The 21,153-nt window shown below is 35.9% G+C and overlaps 4 protein-coding genes and 1 pseudogene across 4 annotated transcripts; 3 read left to right on the top strand and 2 right to left on the bottom strand.

The window, feature by feature from the left end:
- Window positions 1-91: 91 nt before the first annotated feature.
- On the top strand, window positions 92-6,695 carry LOC120265366 (probable inactive DNA (cytosine-5)-methyltransferase DRM3). Its single transcript, XM_039273237.1, is given in 13 exon segments — window positions 92-318; window positions 555-615; window positions 703-813; window positions 1,566-1,662; window positions 1,774-1,820; window positions 1,955-2,071; window positions 2,336-2,438; window positions 3,049-3,164; window positions 3,949-4,051; window positions 4,577-4,659; window positions 5,202-5,642; window positions 5,645-5,698; window positions 5,700-6,695. Coding segments are annotated over 12 exon segments (2,130 nt in total). The 5' UTR covers window positions 92-318; window positions 555-612; the 3' UTR covers window positions 6,555-6,695.
- A 2,405-nt stretch (window positions 6,696-9,100) lies between these two features.
- LOC120265365 lies at window positions 9,101-12,375 on the top strand (annotated as a pseudogene).
- Window positions 12,376-13,074: 699 nt separating this feature from the next.
- Window positions 13,075-16,522, bottom strand: LOC120265382 (inactive glucose-6-phosphate 1-dehydrogenase 4, chloroplastic-like). The gene is given in 12 exon segments (XM_039273256.1): window positions 13,075-13,571; window positions 13,656-13,856; window positions 13,965-14,167; window positions 14,234-14,358; window positions 14,430-14,469; window positions 14,556-14,664; window positions 14,740-14,945; window positions 15,034-15,148; window positions 15,236-15,330; window positions 15,449-15,564; window positions 15,674-15,869; window positions 16,364-16,522. Coding segments are annotated over 12 exon segments (1,722 nt in total). The 5' UTR covers window positions 16,442-16,522; the 3' UTR covers window positions 13,075-13,333.
- A 1,093-nt stretch (window positions 16,523-17,615) lies between these two features.
- On the top strand, window positions 17,616-19,428 carry LOC120265373 (pyrrolidone-carboxylate peptidase-like). Its single transcript, XM_039273246.1, has 5 exons — window positions 17,616-17,687; window positions 18,358-18,641; window positions 18,738-18,842; window positions 18,916-18,963; window positions 19,038-19,428. Exons 2-5 carry the CDS (start codon window positions 18,381-18,383, stop codon window positions 19,275-19,277), a joined length of 654 nt encoding a protein of 217 aa, XP_039129180.1. The 5' UTR covers window positions 17,616-17,687; window positions 18,358-18,380; the 3' UTR covers window positions 19,278-19,428.
- A 27-nt stretch (window positions 19,429-19,455) lies between these two features.
- LOC120264657 (GDSL esterase/lipase At3g62280-like) lies at window positions 19,456-21,012 on the bottom strand. The gene is given in 6 exon segments (XM_039272482.1): window positions 19,456-19,873; window positions 19,940-20,123; window positions 20,125-20,211; window positions 20,278-20,438; window positions 20,502-20,684; window positions 20,760-21,012. Coding segments are annotated over 6 exon segments (1,107 nt in total). The 3' UTR covers window positions 19,456-19,634.
- Window positions 21,013-21,153: the final 141 nt, after the last annotated feature.

A 21,153-nucleotide genomic window follows, 5' to 3' on the forward strand; every position in this document is an offset into this window, starting at 1 on the left:
GGTAAAATAGTGCTAAACCGAACTTAAAACATAGCAAGGCTCGGCTCCGCTCTTGTTTACATCTAAATTGGGAAAAAAATACTATTTTTGTTTCTCATCTCGCTTCGATGCTCTTAAACCCTAACCCTCTTGGTCGACGATCAACGAGCTTGAGCTTGCCGATCAACCTATCTACTGCTCCGGTCGTGGCTGCCGTTTGGATTTCGTGGGTGCTGGTTTGATCTAAAGCAGGAATCAATGTTCTTGTCCCTTGTTTTCTTCTTCAATTCAATGGTTTAATCGCTTCGAGCTTTGTGTAGTGATCAGTTCTTGTTCTAGGTGGTCATCCTCTCCATTTTCTTGTTATATAAACTGTTTATGCGTTGTTTCGTTCTGCATTGCTTATTCTAGGGTTTCAGTGTTTGATACTGGTTCGTGGATTTCTTTGTTTCAAGTGATTTTCAGGGGATAAGTAGAAATGCAAAAGAAAAAATCAATTTTGGTTAAATTTGCAAACTTTGATTTTTTATGAATGCCAGAGAATGTCTCCCTTATGATCGATTTTGTGTTTGTAGGATGTGATACATGCCTGCTTTGGATAAGTATTTGGGAGACCTCGCCTAGTGTTTAAAAATGGTACTGTTTTTATCTATTGGTGAATTGAAAGAACCTCATATGCCTTGTTTATGGTTATTGTATTATTACCGCTTGTTTCCTGAATAGGTCAAAGAAGAAGATTGCTCTGATAGCAATGCATGTTCAAATGCTGAAGTGATCAATCAAAATTTGATCAAGGATGAGCCATTGGATTTGAAGCCAGCTCTGGAAACAGAGGTGAAGGCCTTAGTTTAAGTTTGCAGTTCATACTTTTACTTAAAACGTCAGTTGGTATCATTCTTTGTGCAATAAGTATACATAGGTACAACTTTTTTTTAATGATGCTAGTGATGGTTTTGTGTTGCCAGTGTGGTTTAAAACATGACATCTTATAAAGCAAAAATGTATGACTTGTTGATTAAGAGAAAAAAAAAATATCTTTCCTACAAGTTAGGTTAGCTGTAATGCTTAATGCTCCACTGTTATATTCTCGTCATAGATGGCTAGTTTTCCAACTGGTTATTTTCATGCATCACAATTGTCATTGTATCACTTCCTTTGGTCAAAGTTGACTGCTTTGCTTTGCTTTTAGTCAAGTTAAGGATGATTGATTATTGATTATCAGTTATAGAATGCATTGGTGAATTTGTGTGTGAATCAAATGGTTGATGTGATCTATGTTGAACAATTTACCTTGCTGCTGCAGTTTAGCCTAGGTTTTTCCTGACCATATACTCATCATTATATGACTACAGGTATGTTTAATTCCTTTATCAGCGGGTGTATATCATTCTCTTCATAATTACTTGGTGCATTTTGGTTAGTCTGTTTGATGTACGGAAGTCAAATAAACGAATTACTCTACTCTAGCACAAAATCTAATGCCCATGCGTTGGCAAAACTAAGATTTGTTTTTTAGCAGGCCCACTTCAGATGCATGTTATATCTATCTTCTGCTTAAGTACTTATTTCAGTTTTTTTTATTGTAGAGAATTCATTCAAGTTCATCCGGTGGTCATTTGAAATCATATTTTGTTGGAATGGGATTTTCACCATCCCTTGTTGATAAAGTGATCAAGGAACATGGTAGGCATATATGCAATCCTTGTGGAGGTGTTCCACTTTTTAATATGTATGCACTTATTTCAACTATTTATTCTTGTCTATTGATCAACATGCATGTTTTCTTGAATTCAGGTGAAGGTGATGCTAACCTGCTATTGGAAACTCTCTTTACATATTCTGTGAGTGGTTATTTCTGCATATTTATATGATGTTTCTTATCTAAATAAAACAATAAGGACCTTCTTGTTTATTGTGCCTCCAAGTAATATATTGTCTTGTACTTAATGCTTGGATAATTTTCTGGCTGACTTAGGCTCTTGAGAAGTCCAGTAGTCCCAAAGCTTCAGATTCTAAGGATGGATTATCTGGTTCTGACAAGGAAGGGGGTGATTCACCTCTTAACTTTACTTCGGATGATGAAGAAATGGAGGTATATCTTTAACAATTCATTTTCCTTGTAAGCACAACTTCTACTTGTCTAGAATCACATGTGTAGTGTCTATTCTGCTATTCACATCATCAATTCTGGAGCGTGGAAATTTTGTTTGGTTGGATTTTCCATAATTCCATGCCATATTCTTACTATTGCTTTTTGGGCGTTCCAGATATGCATTTAATTTGTTTGTCCTTAGGTACTAAATGTTTTTGCATATTCACCTTTGTATAGTTCTCAGTTCTTGTTGACACATTACAGGGGCACACTGAGCCTGTTAATGTTGACTTGGATGACAAGAGGTCTTACTTGTTAATGATGGATTTTTCAGAGGAAGAAGTTGCCATGGCAATAAATAACCTAGGTTAATAAACTTCTCTCTGCTCCTTTGGTGATATATTGTCATTCAGTTCACATTGTATTGGTGTAATGTCAATGATGATTTCAACATAAGTATGAAGCCTTGTTTTTTCAAGATTGAATATTTGCATCTCTACATCTCTAGAGGACAAGATCAAATTTTCTTGCCATATTTGTCGTTATTGTTGCATTTGCATAACTTGAATTAGTTTTCTAACTGTTTAGCCCAGTGGTAGACATTCCATTTTTTAATAGATTGCTGTTCAGAATCCTACATACTGTTTGAGCTTGTAGAGATGATCTTTTGCGTTTTGAACAATGGAGGACTTACAACCTAAACATCGTCTGTGTGTAGGTTCTTATCCATGCATCACTTTCTGCTTGTGATTCGGATGTGTTTACATGACCACATCCACATTTGACTTAATACTAATATACACCTAAGTTATAGTGGTCAATTAATGTCTGCTTGTTATTACTTATCATGCTTCTCTTTGAAAGAATAAAATTTGCATTTTACTTCTTTATTGCTTGAAAATGTTTATTGGGTTATGCATTATTAAGGTTTGATGACATTGTGTTTTTGTATTTGACCAATTCATTCTGTATTTCAGGTGAAAATGCTCTTCTTACAGAACTTGTAGATTTTATAGTTGCTGCACAAACAATAGATCACTCTAAAGAGAAGGCGCTGAATGGCTTAATTCACATTGATGACGGGAAGAATAAGGTTCTTTTTTCTCTTTGGTGAAGCTTTTGTTCCTCAAGCTGTTTTGTGTTCTTAGCTTCTGCTAAATGCTTAAGTCTTCTTTGGATGCTCCTCTACTGAAGTCCATATCATTGTCATGAATTTTAGGAGCTTTGTTTTTGTTATTCTGCTTAGTAAGCTATTAATTTGGTTAATTATACCCTATTGCCATAAGTTACTATTGTCCATATATTTTATCCTGGATCCTTTTATAATTTCATGTTGATATAAACTTAAACAATGCACTCACAAAACATTGGGTAAGAAGATTTAGCCCACAATTATGTCCATTGGATTAAAAAATTTTTACCGCACAAATAGTCAAATTTCCTTGAGAGCTTTGATAAAGTATTCACGTGCATGTGTTTTTCACCATTTCATTCTACTGATGTTGGTTTTTATTTGACCTTTTTGCTTTTTGTAGGATTGTTATATTGAAATCAATTTCTATTTTGTCATTCCATCTACATGTGAACATGATCGAGTTATTTATCTTAATGGACTGGGAAAAGATCAAAATGCGGCACTCATATGCTATTATAGCTTTTGATAAGCTTGTCTTTGACAACTGCCCATGCAAACATAGTCTTGCTCCTGTAAAGTTGTTCTTTGGGTCAAAATTCACAAACATATTTTCTACATTTCTTGGTTACCAATTACCATGTTATCATAAACTGCAAAATTTGAATTTGTCAATTTTGCGTATGAGTTCTGACTTCATTATGTAGATGCCATGATTATAAAGAAAAAAGGGCATATTTTTCAGGAAGCTACTACGGAAACTCTGTTTGGCACGATGGACAAGACTCTTTGCTTGCTTCAGATGGGTTTTACGGAACGTGAAATATCCATTGCTGTCGACAAACTTGGTAAGTATAGTTTCACGAATGTGTGAATGGAGCAATTTGTAAGAGTTAGAAGTTAAGCATTTGATGTCACTTTGGGTTCTCATTGCAGCTTCCTAGATTTCTGTTTTTCTATGTTTGGGAAGCACATAATCTTTCAGCAGCATCTGACCCCACCCATATGTATTAGGTCATCTGTTAGTATTTGGCTTTATTTTCTACATATATAGCGAATCATTTAGGTTTGTTGAGTGTAATATTAGAACTATATTTGGTTGGTATGTTCTATACTTTAGAGTTCATTTTCAATCAACTAAAATTGATTGATCGAGGAGAATTAATCCTTGTTTAATGTCATTTAGTGTCCTGTGATTGCTCTTTCATCCTACATGTTACCCTCAAAATGTCTACACTCTTCAATTAAAGAACTTGCTGCATATTATTTCTGTAATATCAAGCATCAGAACTAGCAAGCATCTCTGTACTTTCTTTGCTGCTGATATTTGATTGCTTCTTGGTGTGAAAAAAAAAATGTTTTCTTTTTTTCAGGAATAGATGTTCCCATTCGTAGGCTTGCAGAATCAATAATGTCTACCAGGTTGCCAAATACAGCTGTCAAAGAAGAATATGAGGTAACTGACCCAGTAATTACACACACACACATCTGCAACCTTTTGTGTTGCTGAATATTGGTAGTGGTACAATAAGCCTTTTCAGTGCTCCAACAAGGTTGCTCATGGGTGAACTAAGGGTCACGAGTCTTCACATGTGTGATTAGTCATTGCGCACTTAGCTCTCTTCAGATCCCTTGTTCTCAGGGTACTTGGTCTACTGAACTGCCCATTATCTGTAGATTGATGTTTTAGTACATTATTTGTGTCTTTGAACTAAGAGTTCTTCAATTATTGAAGTTACTGTCTATGTCTTTGACATTATATGTGAACGCATCTGAGTTGGTCTATGCCTCTGTCCAATCTGTTGGTCAAAGACATCTTCAGATCAGATCTAAAGGGTTTAGAAGGTTTATATGGAGACATAGGATGATTTTGACTTTTGAGTGAAGAGGTCCTTGCTATCATATGTAAGAATCTACAAGATGCGTTCACAATCACCATCACCGTCAGAAACCATCGACAAGACATTTTCAAGTTCTTATACACTTTGCATTTTGCAGTATCAAAATGAATCGAATTGGGAGAAGAATGCATCAGAAGGATATTCGAAGCGCAATTGTCCTGCTGAATTCATGGAACCAAATGCATCAACTTCAGATTTTATTCTGAAAACAGCAAAGAAGGCTAAAAATATTGCAGTAGATGACATGGAAGCCTCTAGCAGTAAACACAAGCAACCAGGAGTAGCTAATTCGAAGGGGTCATGTTACGCTGAGCATAACTTTTACGAGGAGTTCAGAAACCCACCGGGCACAAGTTGGATCAAGGAAGAAACACCCAATCTGACAGCTCCCAGTCACCTACACTCAGATGCATCATGGATAAAGGATGAAATTCCTGAACAAACAGCATCCTATGTGCAGAGGAATGTCCCGGCAATCCTATGCAGACCTCCGTATTTCTTCTATGGAAATGTCATTGATACTCCTCAGGTGACATGGAAAAAAAGTTATCACAATTCCTGTATGCAGTTGAGCCAGAATTTGTGAATTCTCAGTTCTTTTTCGGCCTTCATCAGGAAAGAGGGATATCTTCACAATCTACCTACTGAGAAAAGGTTTCATATACTGCCGAAGCCACCGATGACAATTGAAGATGCACTGCCACAAACAAAAATGGTGGCATCATGGGATACCCGGAAGCAGATAAGCTGTATTAATTTTGACAGTACTGGTATCACTCGTTTGTGCGAGCGGCTAGGCAAGATGATGATGGACTCACAAGGAGTGTTATCCAAAGAACAACAAATTGACACTCTTCACCAGTGCAAGACCTCGAACCTTCTATGGGTCGGCCCACACAGGCTGAGCCCTATAGAGGCCGAACAAGTGGAGCAAATCTTAGGGTACCCAGTTCGGCATACTGAAATCTGGGGCATGGAACCGTCTGATAGACTTAAAGTGTTAAAATACAGCTTCCAGACTGATACTCTTGGTTATCATCTTTCTGTTCTGAAGGCTATGTATCCTGGTGGATTACGGGTGCTGTCCATTTTTAGCGGAATTGGAGGTGCTGAAGTAACCCTGCACAGGCTCGGTATTCGTCTCAATTGTGTAGTTTCTGTCGAATCATCAGAAACCAATCGGAAAATCTTTAAGAGGTGGTGGCAAAAAACAGGACAGCCTGGACAATTAGTGCAGATGGGAGGTGTCGGGATGCTGACCAGTCATAAGCTAGAACAATTAATGAAGGAATACGGTGATTTTGATATTGTCATCGGTGCCAATCCAGGTTCTTATACTTCCAGGACTACCAGCGCAGGCGATTTCTCCATGGGAATGGACATAAGCCTTTTCTTCGAATACGTACGTGTACTACAACGAGTAAGGAGCATGGCGGGAAGAAGCAGATGATTTGTTAATATCAATCGTATTTCCCGAGCTATGATCGTATGGTGTATTACCTTTGTTCTGGTTTCTGGTTCCTGTCTTTGTAAGAAACAATGCATCTTCAATGACATGTTGCCTACCAAATTACATTGGATCTCTCATTTATTTATTTATTTATTTTGTCATGCTTGTGAATTTGAATATGAATGATTAACTTACAGCCAAGAATGAAGGCTTTCAGGGGCCATTGAGAGGTCTATATTCAACTTACTAGCACCATCATCATATATTACAATGTTTGCATCCACATTATGAATCACTGAATGAGGAATCCAACACAATGTAGGCCAATATTAATCATCATTTTGTCATTGGACCCCTCCATTTTCCTTAGTCAATGGCTGTGATTTTGTATGCCATTTTTTTCTTCTTCTTCAAATGATTAAAAAGTCTTCCATACTTCTCTAGATAAGCCTTCCCAAACTCATATCTTAATAGCTCACCTAATTAGGTACCTCGGCCTCGGTGGTCATCATCGGCTTCTATTTAATTTTTTGCTTTGCCTTGTAGTTTTAGAAGTTTATTTCTTCTTCCTTTGATGAAGCACTAAGCAAAGTAAACTCAACTTAAAAGTTCAAAAACAAAAGTGTGCTAATCTCTTTTGCTCCACTAATATTTTCTTTGATACTTAGTGCCTTAGTGCTTGTGTTGATGATGAATGGATGTGATGATTATGATTGATAATAAGTTTTGTCTATTGAAAGCAATGCAGAAAAAAAAGAAAGTAGAAGATGCTCTTGATATACCTCGATTCCTCTATTTTCGATTTACTTTTCTAAGTTTATAAAATGACGAGCTTACGAATCTTTGAACAATTTTATTCATCAACAACATTCATTAGTGAAATCATTCCAGATACTGAATATTAGCATTCAGGATCCTGTTTATGTTTTGCATTAGATAAGACTAAGAGCAGAGAACAACATTTCAATCCAATTCGACTTTCTTTCATGTCACCAAAAGATGAATAATAAAAAGCGAACAATTTTTCTGACCGACCTTCGCCCCACCACCTGAAAAAAAGCATTCTATGCACTTAATCTTTGAACTTATTTAAAAGATTCAAATGATTCAAAAAGGCAACACTAAACTTTATTTTCAGTTTTCAACTGTAATCATGAATACATTATACAAGCTTAACACTTTGATCTCAAAGTTTTATCACTAAATCACACGTTTGACTAGTTTAATAACAAAAAGCATTAAAGAGGAGTTTAACTTTTACTTAAATAAACAGTCATATGATCTGTGATCTCAGTATAATAATAAATCTATTTCGATTTCAATTAAACTAACCATGTGATCGTTAATGTTAATTAGATTATCCTCCCTTGCTACTGCATGTCAGCTACAATATCGTGTGACAATTGAGCACTCTTTCTTCTACGAATCTTGTAGAAAACTCTAATTTCTGATAATAAAGTATTACGAGCTTGAATCACTACGTCAGTTATCGAAATTTATAGTTGTTGAGAGTGATATCACTAGTTTAGTTGGTTCTTGATGGGCATTGCTTGAAAGTTACGAACATCTCTGTAAGTCAACTCTATATGGGCAGTTCAAGTAGGCCTTTTTATTTTATTATGCTAAACAACAAACCAGACATCATCCATTGAGATGCATACTCTGTATTGGCCTTCAATTTCAGCAAGCATCCTGACATATTCAACGCCAAATTTCCGATTAAAAAAAAATTGTATGCAGTTTACAGAGTTCCTAGGTTTGTTTTCTATTCAATTATTCATTAGGTGGATGTGTTAAACACAAGTATTTAATTGTTATGATTAAATAGTTTATGATTATTTTACTGAACAAGTGCAGAATTAGTATTATTATCTTTTGGGAAGCAAATTCTCAGTATAATAAAGAAGAACATAATAAAACAATTTCTTTGTATTTGAACATGAATGTTAGGTTTTAAACTTTACAAAAGCCTGCAAATTGCATAGCTTAGGACAATAAAAATATGAAGCCAGACATAATCACACCCTTCCCACTACTCACACAACACAAAAAGCTTCAGATACGTTTTGGTTTTGTTCTAAAAGTACTGTTAAGCACACCAAAATGACCGATCTCTGTTTTGTTTTCTTACATGCTTCATTATTTCTGTTTGAATTATTGTATCTTTAGGCCATTGACCAAACTACCCCTTCACCAAATATGCGAGCACTTTTTCGACTTTTCAGCTCTTATATATAGACCTTCATTCATTCATGGCTTCTCAGTTTGCACTTCATTCATGCAAAGTTTGCTTTGAATCATGTAATGTTGGTGTCTTTCCAGCCCGATTTCAACTCTTCGATTTTTTTTCTTCTGTTTATCCTGTCTATTTCAGCTATTCAGTAAAACCGACCCTTATATCATATACCCCTCATAGCACATTTTTATACTATATATGTAGTCCTTGAGTTACCCACATAATGTAATCAGATAACTCTGGATTGGTAAGTTTAGTCAAACAGAGTGGTAGATAAATCCTTGTTTTTGTTTCTGAAATAAGCTAGACAATGGAAGAAACCTTTGTTCCATTCGTGGGATCAAGAATGACCTTCAGGGGAAGATTACTATGTTACAAACAAGACTGGATCGGCGGCTTTAGAGCTGGAGTCAGGTCTTAACTGCAATTTATTTCTCATCTTATTATTTCTGAATAATGTGTCGGAAAGTCATGTATTAAACATATGATCCAGGATTTTGGCTCCAACTACGTACATATTTTTTGCATCCGCAATCCCTGTCATATCCTTTGGCGAACAACTCGAGAGAAATACGGGTAATAAGATACATGTTTGGCTAGAGCTGTATGTGCTAATTGTAATGGATGATACATTTTTATGGCAGATGGACTTATAACAGCGGTTCAGACATTAGTGTCTACTGCACTATGTGGCATCATACATTCGATTATAGGAGGTCAGCCTTTTGCTAATTCTCGGTGTTGCTGAGCCAACGGTGCTTATGTACACTTTCATGTTTAACTTTGCTAAAGATAGATCGGATTTGGGTCCCAAGCTTTTTTTAGCATGGACAGCATGGTAAAGTATTTGACTTCTGAAAGTTCGATTTATTTAGATTGAAGATTTCTGCAACTCGCTTTTTATGCTTTCTGACTTATGCAGGGTATGTGTATGGACAGCAGGATTGTTATTCTTGTTGTCTATTTTAGGTGCATGTTCGATTATCAATAGGTTTACTCGTGTAGCAGGCGAGCTATTCGGTATGCTTATTGCGATGCTATTCATGCAACAAGCAATAGAAGTAAGAATTCAGAATCAAAACCAGTGCAAATTTCATATGAATTCTTTTGGTGTATGATTAATCCATGAATTGATCAATTGATGCAACAGGGAGTAATCGATGAATTTCGCATACCGAAAAGAGAAGACCCGCGAGCACTGGAATTTGTTCCATCTTGGAGATTCGGCAATGGGATGTTTGCTCTTGTTCTGTCATTTGGTCTTCTGATCACTGCATTAAGAAGCAGGAAAGCTCGATCATGGCGATATGGAACAGGTATGAAAAAGCTAACAGGAACGAACTCTTGGTATTACTAAAAAAATTAAAAACCAAGTATTGAAAAAGGAGCATTTATTTATTTGAAGGATGGTTGCGAGGATTTATAGCCGACTATGGAGTTCCCTTGATGGTTCTAGTTTGGACTGGAGTTTCTTATATACCTTCTAGTAGTGTTCCTAAAGGAATACCGAGAAGACTCTTCAGTCCGAATCCATGGTCACCGGGTGCATATGAAAACTGGACTGTCATCAAGGCATGTTCTTGATATTGAATTCAATTTTACTGAATGTAGTGAATATACTGACAAACAAATATTAACAGGAAATGTTGCATGTGCCATTCCTTTACATACTCGGAGCTTTCATTCCGGCTACAATGATAGCAGTCTTGTATTATTTCGATCATAGTGTGGCATCTCAATTAGCTCAGCAGAAAGAATTCAACTTGCAGAAACCGGCATCATTTCATTATGATCTACTTCTTCTTGGCTTCTTGGTAAATAATTCCTCTATCTATGACAAATTCAACGACAGTTAATTAAGTTTGGTTTCACTGTGTTTTTGAACTACAGACCTTACTATGTGGCCTAATTGGAATTCCTCCATCAAATGGTGTCATCCCACAATCTCCGATGCACACTAAAAGCTTGGCCACTCTTAAGCATCAGGTAATCTAGAGAACTCACATTGAGATTGAAGTAATCAACAATCACAGAAAAAAAAAAGAAGAAAAACCGAAAACTGATGTTGCTTTACTTCACCGATACATTCTGCAGTTGCTTCGTAATCGACTCGTAGAGACAGCACGGGAGAGCCTGCGTCAGAATTCAAGCCTAGGACAGTTATATGGAAGTATGCAGCAAGCTTATCAGCATATGCAGACTCCATTAATTTATCAGGATCAATCAGCTAGAGTATAATTCTGCACATTTCTGTTCTATCACACTTAAAAAGGTCTCATAGATTTTTTTTGTTTTAATAATTTTTTAAATCAAGTGCTTCATCTGCTTTTGTAGGGACTGAGAGAACTAAAGGAATCAACAATTCAAATGGCATCAAGCATGGGGAACATCGATGCACCAGTTGACGAAACTGTATTTGATATTGAAAAGGAAATTGATGATCTTTTACCGGTTGAGGTAAAAGAACAGCGGGTAAGCAACTTGCTTCAAGCAATGATGGTAGGAGGCTGTGTTGCAGCAATGCCATTATTGAAGAAGATTCCGACATCGGTCCTCTGGGGATATTTTGCTTTCATGGCTATCGAAAGCTTACCGGGAAACCAATTCTGGGAAAGAATACTACTTCTCTTTACTGCTCCAAGCAGGAGATTCAAGTAAAAAAAGAAGCATAAACATTTCTCTTTTGTTCTACCTTTAATGCATTCTAACAGTTTCCGCTAATATTGCAGGGTTCTTGAAGAATACCATGCAACATTTGTAGAGACTGTACCGTTTAAAACAATCACTACTTTCACTCTTTTCCAAACAGTTTACTTGTTGGTGTGCTTTGGAATAACATGGATACCGATTGCCGGAGTACTCTTTCCTCTCATGATCATGCTTTTAGTACCTGTAAGGCAATACTTTCTTCCCAAGCTCTTCAAAGGAGCACACCTCACAGATTTAGATGCAGCAGAGTATGAGGAATTGCCTGCTTTGCAATTCAATCTTGCATTGGTATGCCATACCATTATGCATTTCAATACCATAAATTTATTTTAGTGATTTATACTAACCTCAAATGTTTTTTTTTTCTCTCTCTCTCTCTTTTTGGTTAAAGGAAACGGACTTGGGTGCGAGGCGGTCGCATGCAGAAGCAGCAGAAATTCTAGATGCGGTAGTGACAAGGAGCCGAGGTGAAGTGAAACATATCAATAGTCCTAAAGTAACTAGTTCAACTAGTACACCGGCAAGTAACATTAGGAGCATTCAAAGCCCCCGGTTGTCAGAAAAAGCATATAGCCCACGCCTGAATGAACTTCGGCAGGAGCCAAGTCCTCATTCAGGTGCAAGAGGATATAGTCCAAGGACTTCCAAGTTGGGAGACAGTTCTGCAAAAACTAGTTCTAACTAGAAAGATATGCAAATTTGTCATCTGTTTGATAACTTTGACTGGTGTTATGATGTTTGTCTATCTGTTTCATAAGGTGTGGTTTTCTGTATTGCTTTAGGTTTCTGTAATTTGCCCCTTCCCGGCCTCTCCGTGTAAAATTTCCAGCATAATTTCTACTGAGATCACATGAATAATATTTATCGTATTCAAAATGTTCTCTTTCATGGAATGTCTAATCGTGCAAACATGCATCAAGGAAATTATTCAATTCTATCAGATTTAATTGTACAATTTGATTGAAGATTAATAGTAAGTATTTCAATGATCCTGGCCCCCAATAAAAACTAAATTCTTACAAATGCTGACAAGTGGTAAAACAGCCACAATCCGAAAAGATGAACAGTGTGGCATGATAGAAATAATGTCTTTGAACACAAAGTTGGAATGAATTGATAGACAGTGGAAAAGATTAGTGGTTGTGGTTCATTTGATGCGAAAGATTGATGTTATTATATCATGAAGTTCACCATTGAATTTTTCCAATCATTTTGTCTGAGCTTTGTGGATGCCGAAGGCACGTAGTTTTCACAAGCTTGACTTTCGCACAAAATTTCCATTCTAAGTTGTCAAGAATACTATAGCTAATGTTATGTCTCTTTTACCTTTACCATTCATAGAGAGAAAGATCATGTGCTTATATGTATGATTTTAAACTTACATAATCCTTGATTTCTTTATTAAGTCTAAATATTAAAGGATTACAAACTAAGCATGCTCGTCTACAGTTTGCAAGCAAATAAAACCAAATAGAAGGTAAGAAGACAGGATGATGCGAAATCATAAAGAATCTCAGAAAGCAAGCATACTGAACCATATCATAGTTTAGAAATGTCCACTATCTCTAAATGATATCAAGCATGAGTCCTTATCATGGCATTTTAATCACTCAATGTGGAGTTCCAAATGTATAAAACTATTAAACAAAGGAGTTGGCTATTAGTCTCTTTCATACATCGGCACCAAAATAATAAAACTACACAAGATCTTAAGAGAAGATCATTTGATTTGCAGATTTAATTAAGCAGAATAATATACTACTCATCTTTTGTTTTTGCTTTAATACTTAAGGATAGTGAAACAAACTATTTATTTTATTGAGAAGTACTTGTTCTAGTCATCGGCCCAGCGGACGCCATGCTTTGCACCAAGATAGTAAGCGCCGACAGGTCCTCTGCCACCAAACTGATAAAGTTCTGGCACTATTTTATTCTCATCAATTTGATAGAGAATTGGAGTTAATATATTCCATGCGGCAGCTAGTTCATCACTCCGCATAAACAGATGGTTATCTCCATCAATCACATCCAATATAAGATGTTCATAAGAATCCGGTATTTCAACATTATACCTACAAAAAATTAGAGTGACATTATTAAGATTGATGAATTTCACAAAAGAGAAACATACTAAGTATTTTTTGAGAGAAACATACTTATCATTGTAAAGCAAGTTAAGCTCGGACGCATCCAACTGCACTCCAAGGCCCGGAACCTTATTGTTTACCTTTAAAAGTATAGTTTCATCAGGCAAATCCCGCAGAATCAGTTCATTTGTAGCAAGATCAGTGTCATGTCTGATACGCTCGCGGTAGATATTTCCTGGAACATGATGAAATTGGATACGTATTTCAACCCTGAATTAAAAAAAAAGAACAAACGAATGCATTGTTAAATGCAAAAGACATATTATTTGAGTTTGATTCAACCCAAAAGCATATTAGTGTAAGCAAGAAAGGTTTTACCGGTGTTTGATGAGCCCCAATCCAGCTTTGATCAGAAATGGTACGCCATCCCAACGAGCATTATCGATGTATAATGCAGCAGCAAAGAATGTGGGTGTGAGATCGTCCTTATGGATAGCCGTATTTTCTATAGGACCACCCTTATGCTGGCCAAGAACAACATCATCCATGCCCAGCTTCCGTATTGATCTAAGAACCTTAACCTTTACAAAGTCGCAAATTGTGACCGACATGCTACACTTGTGACCAACATTTTAATTTTTTTTTACCTTTTCATTTCGAATAGCTTCACCGTCGAGACTCACAGGAGGTTCCATAGCAAACAATGCAATTGTCTGAAGGATGTGGCTGTGGACAACATCACGTATAACTCCATAGCCACCGAAGTATCTGTCTTAAACAAACCATTCTAATAACATTGTTCATATATAAACGATAATACTTGAATGCTCACTCTGTAATTACCGCCTCTTGTTTCCATGCCGCATTCTTCTGATACTATGACCTGTATTATTATTAAGTTAATTACCGATGAAAGGAAGTAACATGATGATGTGTATAAATTTAATTTCAAAGCTTAACAAAGCATACCTGAACATTACGGATGTATGTTCGACTCCACAGAGGCTCAAACACCAAGTTGGAGAATCTCAAAACGGTAAGATTTTCAATTAAGTCCTTCCCCAAAAGATGATCTATTCTGAAACAGGAATGAATAAGAATGGAACATCAATATACTGATACATTATGCAACTCTATAATAAATTATGTACACCTGTATATTTTTGCTTCTCTCGAATTTGGATAAAATGGACTGAGTCAATAGATAAGAAGACGATGCATTGAACCGAAGGGCTTCTCGATTATTATCCGATTCCACCCTCTTTTAGACTGTGCATGATCAGCAATAGACAACACGACATCGAGAAGAGCTTCTTGAGGTACTGACAGATAAAAAATCCTGTTTGCTTCATGACAGTCCTGCACGTTAGGAATGATATCTGAAAATTTGTGATAAAACTATATAAACATGAGATACAAATTCATCACCAAAATTTTCACAACTTACTTCAATCTGCTCCATGCGAGAATTGAGTTCTGCCATCCCAATTTTGTTGTCATATCCTCCAAATTGATGGTATGTTCTTTTGAGAAAATTATTCAATTTGTCTCCGCAATTTTCACTGTGATACTCCCCAGATTTAGACCATAACTAGTGCCTAATTTGCAGAAACTTTTTTATACAAAATACTGAAAAAGCAGAACCCTACCGATGATCAACCCGACAAGTCAATGTTTCAGCAATGATGGACCGTAGATTCTCATCTGATAACTCCTTCCTTGAATATCCAAATATGCCAACATTCTGTGAAACAAGAACAAGTTAATTAGAAGGGAAAAGTAAACTCTGAATACACTTAAACTCAAGCTCAATTAAATTTAAATGCAGAAAAATTGAAATTGAATGCAAAAAATGGTTGTACCTCAGGTAAACATCCACTATAATAGAGAGCAAATAATGCTGGAAAAACCTTGTTCCTTGCAAGTTCACCAGTTGCTCCTACAACAGCAATGCAAAGAGATGGCCCTCCTCTTGTTTCTACTCATTTTCAAATTTATATGGAAAAATTATGATACAGAAAAGAGAAAAAAAATGCATTTGAGCAAGAAATTTATCACCAATTCCAATCAGAAATGTTGTTTCTAACCTTTAATATCATTTTGGACATGATATGATGCATCAAACTTCAAACGATCATAAACTTGATCCTTTGTTTGAATTTCCACCTTCTTGCATTTTGGGTTTGGATCTTTAAGCATGTTAAACATCCACAATTTTAATCCACAAAAACTTGTTCTGAAACTTGCATCACTAGAATAAAGCACACAACTTCTTGATACAACCTGCATTATTTCATGTATCCATACAAAGTCATGAATGCTTTTTATACTTCAATTATTTTTAAGAGAAACTAAAACAAGAGTTAACTTCATGTCTTCCCTTCAATCCAAACACACATCTTTCTTGTTTCTATATACAACTTGATCAATTCTACAAATATAGATTTACAAAAAAAAAATGTGTAAATCCATTGAATTTTAACCAAGAAAATGAGGAAAAGCTAATTTTTCAACACTATATTTATCATATTTCAATAGAAACTTGCATATGCTACTTGATAAATTATACAAGAATAAACCAAAAAATTATCTTGATTCATAGAATTCAAAGTGAAAAAATGAGTAAAAACTAAATCTTGAGCACTATATATATCAAAATTCAATAGAAATTAGTTGATTTGAGTGAAAAAAAAAAACAAGTGCAAAATGCTGCATTTGAGACACCAAACAAGACATTAAAACACCAGAAAAGAAACCAGAAGCAAGAGCCCCATTACCGGAAGACCACCCCTGACCGCACGATGCTCCAACTGGAGCGACGACGGCCGCACGATCGGCGACCTTAGCGCCGACATCGCCGTGCTCCGCCTTTGAATCTTAACGGATCCTTATCGGGTTCCCCGAAATCCAAACCCGAATCCGATCATCGCTCGCGGATCCGCTAATCCTCGGGCGAAGCCCACAATCATTTGATGGTTTTATGTGGGCCCCATCAAACTTTGTTAGTGGGCCCCATTGAGTGATTGGATTAGTGGATAAGGTTTCTCTCGTATTTATCTCTAAATAATAATTACGTAATTATTAATTTTGTGAATTTTTATATTTATATATTAAAATAATAATAATAATGAACTCTTCTGGAAGCTTTTTTTAAGATTTTTTTTTTTAATAATTCTCAAAGTTGACTAACAAGTAATAGCATGATTTTCATGTTGATTCAAGGAATATTGAACAATAGGTAGGGCAGTACTCTTTTTCCCTTTTTGTTTTTTTTTAAAAAAAGTGTAATTATAAAAAATGTTCAATTTTTTTAATTAAAAATTTCAATTTCTTAGAAAGGCTAATGGGGGAATAGTCAGTGCATTTGACTCATTTTTATGTGAATTTTTTAATAAAATTAATTACCTGAGTTTTGTTATCCACATACAACTTATAAATTTGTTTTAATTTATAATAAATACTCAAGTTTTATTTTTTAAATAATTTAAACAAACTTTAATTTTGTCGTTTTGTAGATTTTGTAACAATGTAAATTATAGCGGTCTGTTAAATAGACAAAGTTTTCAGGTTTCATAACAATCTATCTCATTTGCTGACAAAATTTTTATATTTTACAATCATATATTTATATTTTTAATTTTTAGTGATATAAATTTATTTAAATGTATATTATAAAGTAGATAACTTATAATTTTATTAAAAAAACAAAGGAGTATAGAAAAATCCAAAATTTAAAAAAATGGGACAAAAGAATAAAAAGAAATTAAAAAAATGGATTTTTTTAATTAAAAATAAAAACACTCAAATTCAATAAGTTCTCCAAATAAAAAGTATGCAACTGATATTATTATAATGCCTTTAAACCACAAGAGGTTGCTTGTCCCAATGGAACTACTCCAGCAAATAGACATTGAAAAACTTTATACTAAAAAAATTACTAAAAAAATTAAAAAAATTTAAACACAAATAAAAAATAAAAAAATAAATAAATAAATAATGACAATAATAATAATAATAATATAAAAAAGATAAAAAGCTGAAAGACAGCCAAGCAAGGAAGGCAGAGCGCATCATCTCAAGCAGCCATCTTTGGATTTGCAGGCATGTTTGTACTTTTGTTTCTCCATCTCTGTCCATTTATCTCATGCTCACTGGTTTCTACATTGGTTTTACAATCCCTATGCTTTCTTTCCCTTTGTGTTAGTGTCCCACCAACCTGATCCTATCTCTTCTCCTTTTTCCTTTCCCTTCAATCTCTGTATTTATATATATTCACTTGGATCTGATCTTATCAATTTATCATCACCATCACCCTATTTTGAGACCACCTGACTGAAAAAGATCCAAACTTTGGCGAAAATTTCCTTCCTTTCTTGTTCTTTGTGTGTAAAAGGTGTGATCTTTGATGGTTCCTGTGCTTATTTGTTATTGATTGTTCCCTTGTGTTGATCTTAGATTAGCCATGTAGTTCCTTTGATTTTGTTTCAGGATTTATTGAGAATTTGTCTTGGATTATGAGTTCTGTGATAAAGTTGGGATCTTGATTTCCGGTTGATTGTTTTTCTGTTTCTATGTGCTACTATCTTTGGATTGAAGGAAATATTAATATCTGAAGTTGTTTCTGTTCATATGAAAATTAACTTAATGTGAAAACACATTGATTTCCAGTTCTTGTTTGCCATGATCATCTATAAACTAGTTCAACTAATTTTCTGCCTGATTTCGTTCCAAAATTAGAGCTATGTTTTCATTAGTTATCATGTCATTGCAGGAATAGTTTGTTCTTTGCTTTAGATGGGTTCAGAGGGACCTTCTGCAATAACAGTTCATGTTACTGGATTCAAGAAGTTTCATGGAGTATCAGAGAACCCAACAGAAACAATTGTCAGTAATCTGAGAAGTTATATGCAGAAGAACGGTTTACCGAAAGATCTTGTTCTTGGTAGTTGCACTGTTCTTGAGGCTGCTGGATTAGGTGCACTTGATTCTCTTTACAAAATGTTAGAATCATCTGTGAGTGATCCTGATGCTAAAAACAATGGGCAAATCATTTGGGTAATTTAGGCATCTGTACTCTTTTAGTTTCAGTGATATATGGAGTAAGGTATTGGTATTTTATCTGCTTGAATTATGCCATTGGTTTGTCTTCAGTTGCATCTTGGAGTTAACAGCGGCGCAATGAGGTTTGCTATTGAGAATCAGGCAGTGAATGAGGCCACTTTTAGATGCCCTGATGAACTTGGATGGAAACCACAGGTTTTGTATTTTCAACTTCACTGTTACATTCATCTTTCAACATCGAATTATGTTCTTGTTATCTACTTTGCAGAAAGTTTCCATCATTGAATCGGATGGATGTATTTTGCGAGCAAGAGAGGTATCATGAAATATTAAAAGAATTTTTGAATTATTTCTTTGTTACCATTACTGATTGCTGATCAATCAATGCAGACTTCTTTTCCTGTCAATGAGATGGCCAAGGCCTTGTCGGGGATGGGATACGATGTAGCACCTTCAGATGATGCTGGTCGATTTGTCTGCAACTATGTGTATTACCATTCTCTCCGGTTCGCAGAACAGCATGGGATCAAGTCTTTGTTTGTGCATGTTCCTCTGTTTCTTACCATCTGCGAGGAAACCCAAATGCAATTCGTTGCGTCCCTTTTGGAGTTACTCCCTTCCTTGAATTAGAGCAATGATGACCATCTATTCCCATTTCCAAATTGTTGTCTCTTGAAAGTATGAACTTCCAGTGTTTTGTGTATGCATCTGCAGGATAGATTGTGTCTGAGAAGGTGTATATTGCTGAACATATGTTTGCATTGATCATTGGATTTTGGAGCATGCATCTTCTTAACAATTTCAAATCTCAATAAATCCAGCAGGAGCAGCTTTCCTTTGTGATTAATAATTCAAATCAAACACAAATTTTATCCACAGTAACCAGTTAAAGAAGATTTCTGCAAGTTTTCTGCAGATACTTAACTTTTAATCAAACAAAATTATATTAATGTACTCCAGTTTTTTGTGTTTATGTTTGACAATGAATCAATTCGAGTCTTTGCAAAGACTTGTTAGCATAATCTTCGGTCTTGAGTATTTGCAAGACAAGATCTTCGCAGCGATCAATTGATTTGCAGCTTCGGTGTGATGAACTCCATCCCAACTCACATAGCGAGAACCCAGAGGGCAGGGAGATGCCGTAGGCTGCCCACAAGTCATTCTGTTCACATAGTTATACGGAGGTCCTCCGCGTCCGCAACATGCCATCAGTGGCCTCTCGAAGCCTGCCATGAAGAAATTTTAGCATTTTTCTTGGAAATTAACAGTAGAACAATCATCGAAGAACTCACCGTATTGCGTGTGGTTGGCAATAAGATCATACTTTATGGCAAACATATCAGTGTAGACAATGGTTGCATTCTTGAACTCAGAGTTGAGTTGATCACAAAGAGAAAGCAGTCCAGCATTGAAGACTTTAGCAGCATCATTGTAATCTGCAAGGCATCCATTCTCATCGATTTTGCTGTCGTTTTTGCTTCCGCAGAGCCAGTGTTTGGGGCAAGCAACCCAATGGCCCTGTGTTGTATACCCACAGTTTCGTACCACCATTCTCGTATATTGTCTGTCAAGAACAAGTTAACTTAGCAATATGTGATGGGCTTGGAATCTAGAATGTCATTAAACTTGCCTTGAGAGCATCTTTGATTCTGGAAAGAATGGAGGGGATCCTTTCAATGACTTGTGTATAGCTCAAGTTAGCAGTGAAGGCTATTGATATATCATTCTGGCCGATATCAAATGAATAAACTGCTTCTTTGAATCCATTTTCATCAATCAATGAGCCTGCTCCTGAAATTAGTTCCAGAGAGTGAAACATTGAGTGTTTGTGAGAGAGAACTAGTGGAGAAATACCTTGTGGCCAAAGCTCTCGAGTTCGATTCTTGAAGTGAAGAAACTGAAGAACTTGAGTAGACAAAGGAAATGTAACAGTTGGATCAGTGGCACCACCAGTCACTGCAAAGTTCACTCCATGTGTGAAGTTTGGAGCAGAGGACTCTAAGTAAGGACTCATATAGTTGATCTTCAAGCCTTCACCTAATAACATAAAGAACATATCAGTAACAGAGAAACAAAACTATAGTTTTTTATACAATCAGATCAACCACATACAGAGGAAATCAATGTACAGCCTGCCATCGGAGAAACGGCCTGTGGTTCGGTGGAAGAACAGGCGACCGGATGGAGGGCCGAGGTAGAAGCCAAGACCAGCGGAGAACCCGCCGGTGTCTGAGTTAGAGTCTCCGAAGTTGAACAAGATACACCTGGATTCAGCAGCAATAAAAGAGAAGAAGAGTAGTAGTACCTGTGCAAAAAGTATGAAGGCGGAGAAAAAAAGATGCAAAGCAGGCATGTTCATCTCCATGTGATGTGCGTTTTGCAACTCTATCCATTTTTATACAAGTTCTTGGTCTAAAATCAAGCACTCAAATGGGTGTTTTTTTATTCAACTTCAAACTGCAAGTGGCCTCTGAAGTCAGAGCCCAGTTTCAACATCTAATCAATT

Source organism: Dioscorea cayenensis, chromosome 7 (assembly GCF_009730915.1).
Source record: "Dioscorea cayenensis subsp. rotundata cultivar TDr96_F1 chromosome 7, TDr96_F1_v2_PseudoChromosome.rev07_lg8_w22 25.fasta, whole genome shotgun sequence".
Classification (NCBI taxonomy): domain Eukaryota; kingdom Viridiplantae; phylum Streptophyta; class Magnoliopsida; order Dioscoreales; family Dioscoreaceae; genus Dioscorea; species Dioscorea cayenensis.

Coding starts and splice junctions, on each gene's coding strand:
- LOC120265373 (XM_039273246.1), top strand. CDS start 18,381: ATGGGTTCAGAGGGACCTTCTGCAATAACAGTTCATGTTACTGGATTC. Junction 18,843..18,915: donor AACTTGGATGGAAACCACAG/GTTTTGTATTTT, acceptor TCTACTTTGCAG/AAAGTTTCCATCATTGAATC. Junction 18,964..19,037: donor GTATTTTGCGAGCAAGAGAG/GTATCATGAAAT, acceptor CAATCAATGCAG/ACTTCTTTTCCTGTCAATGA.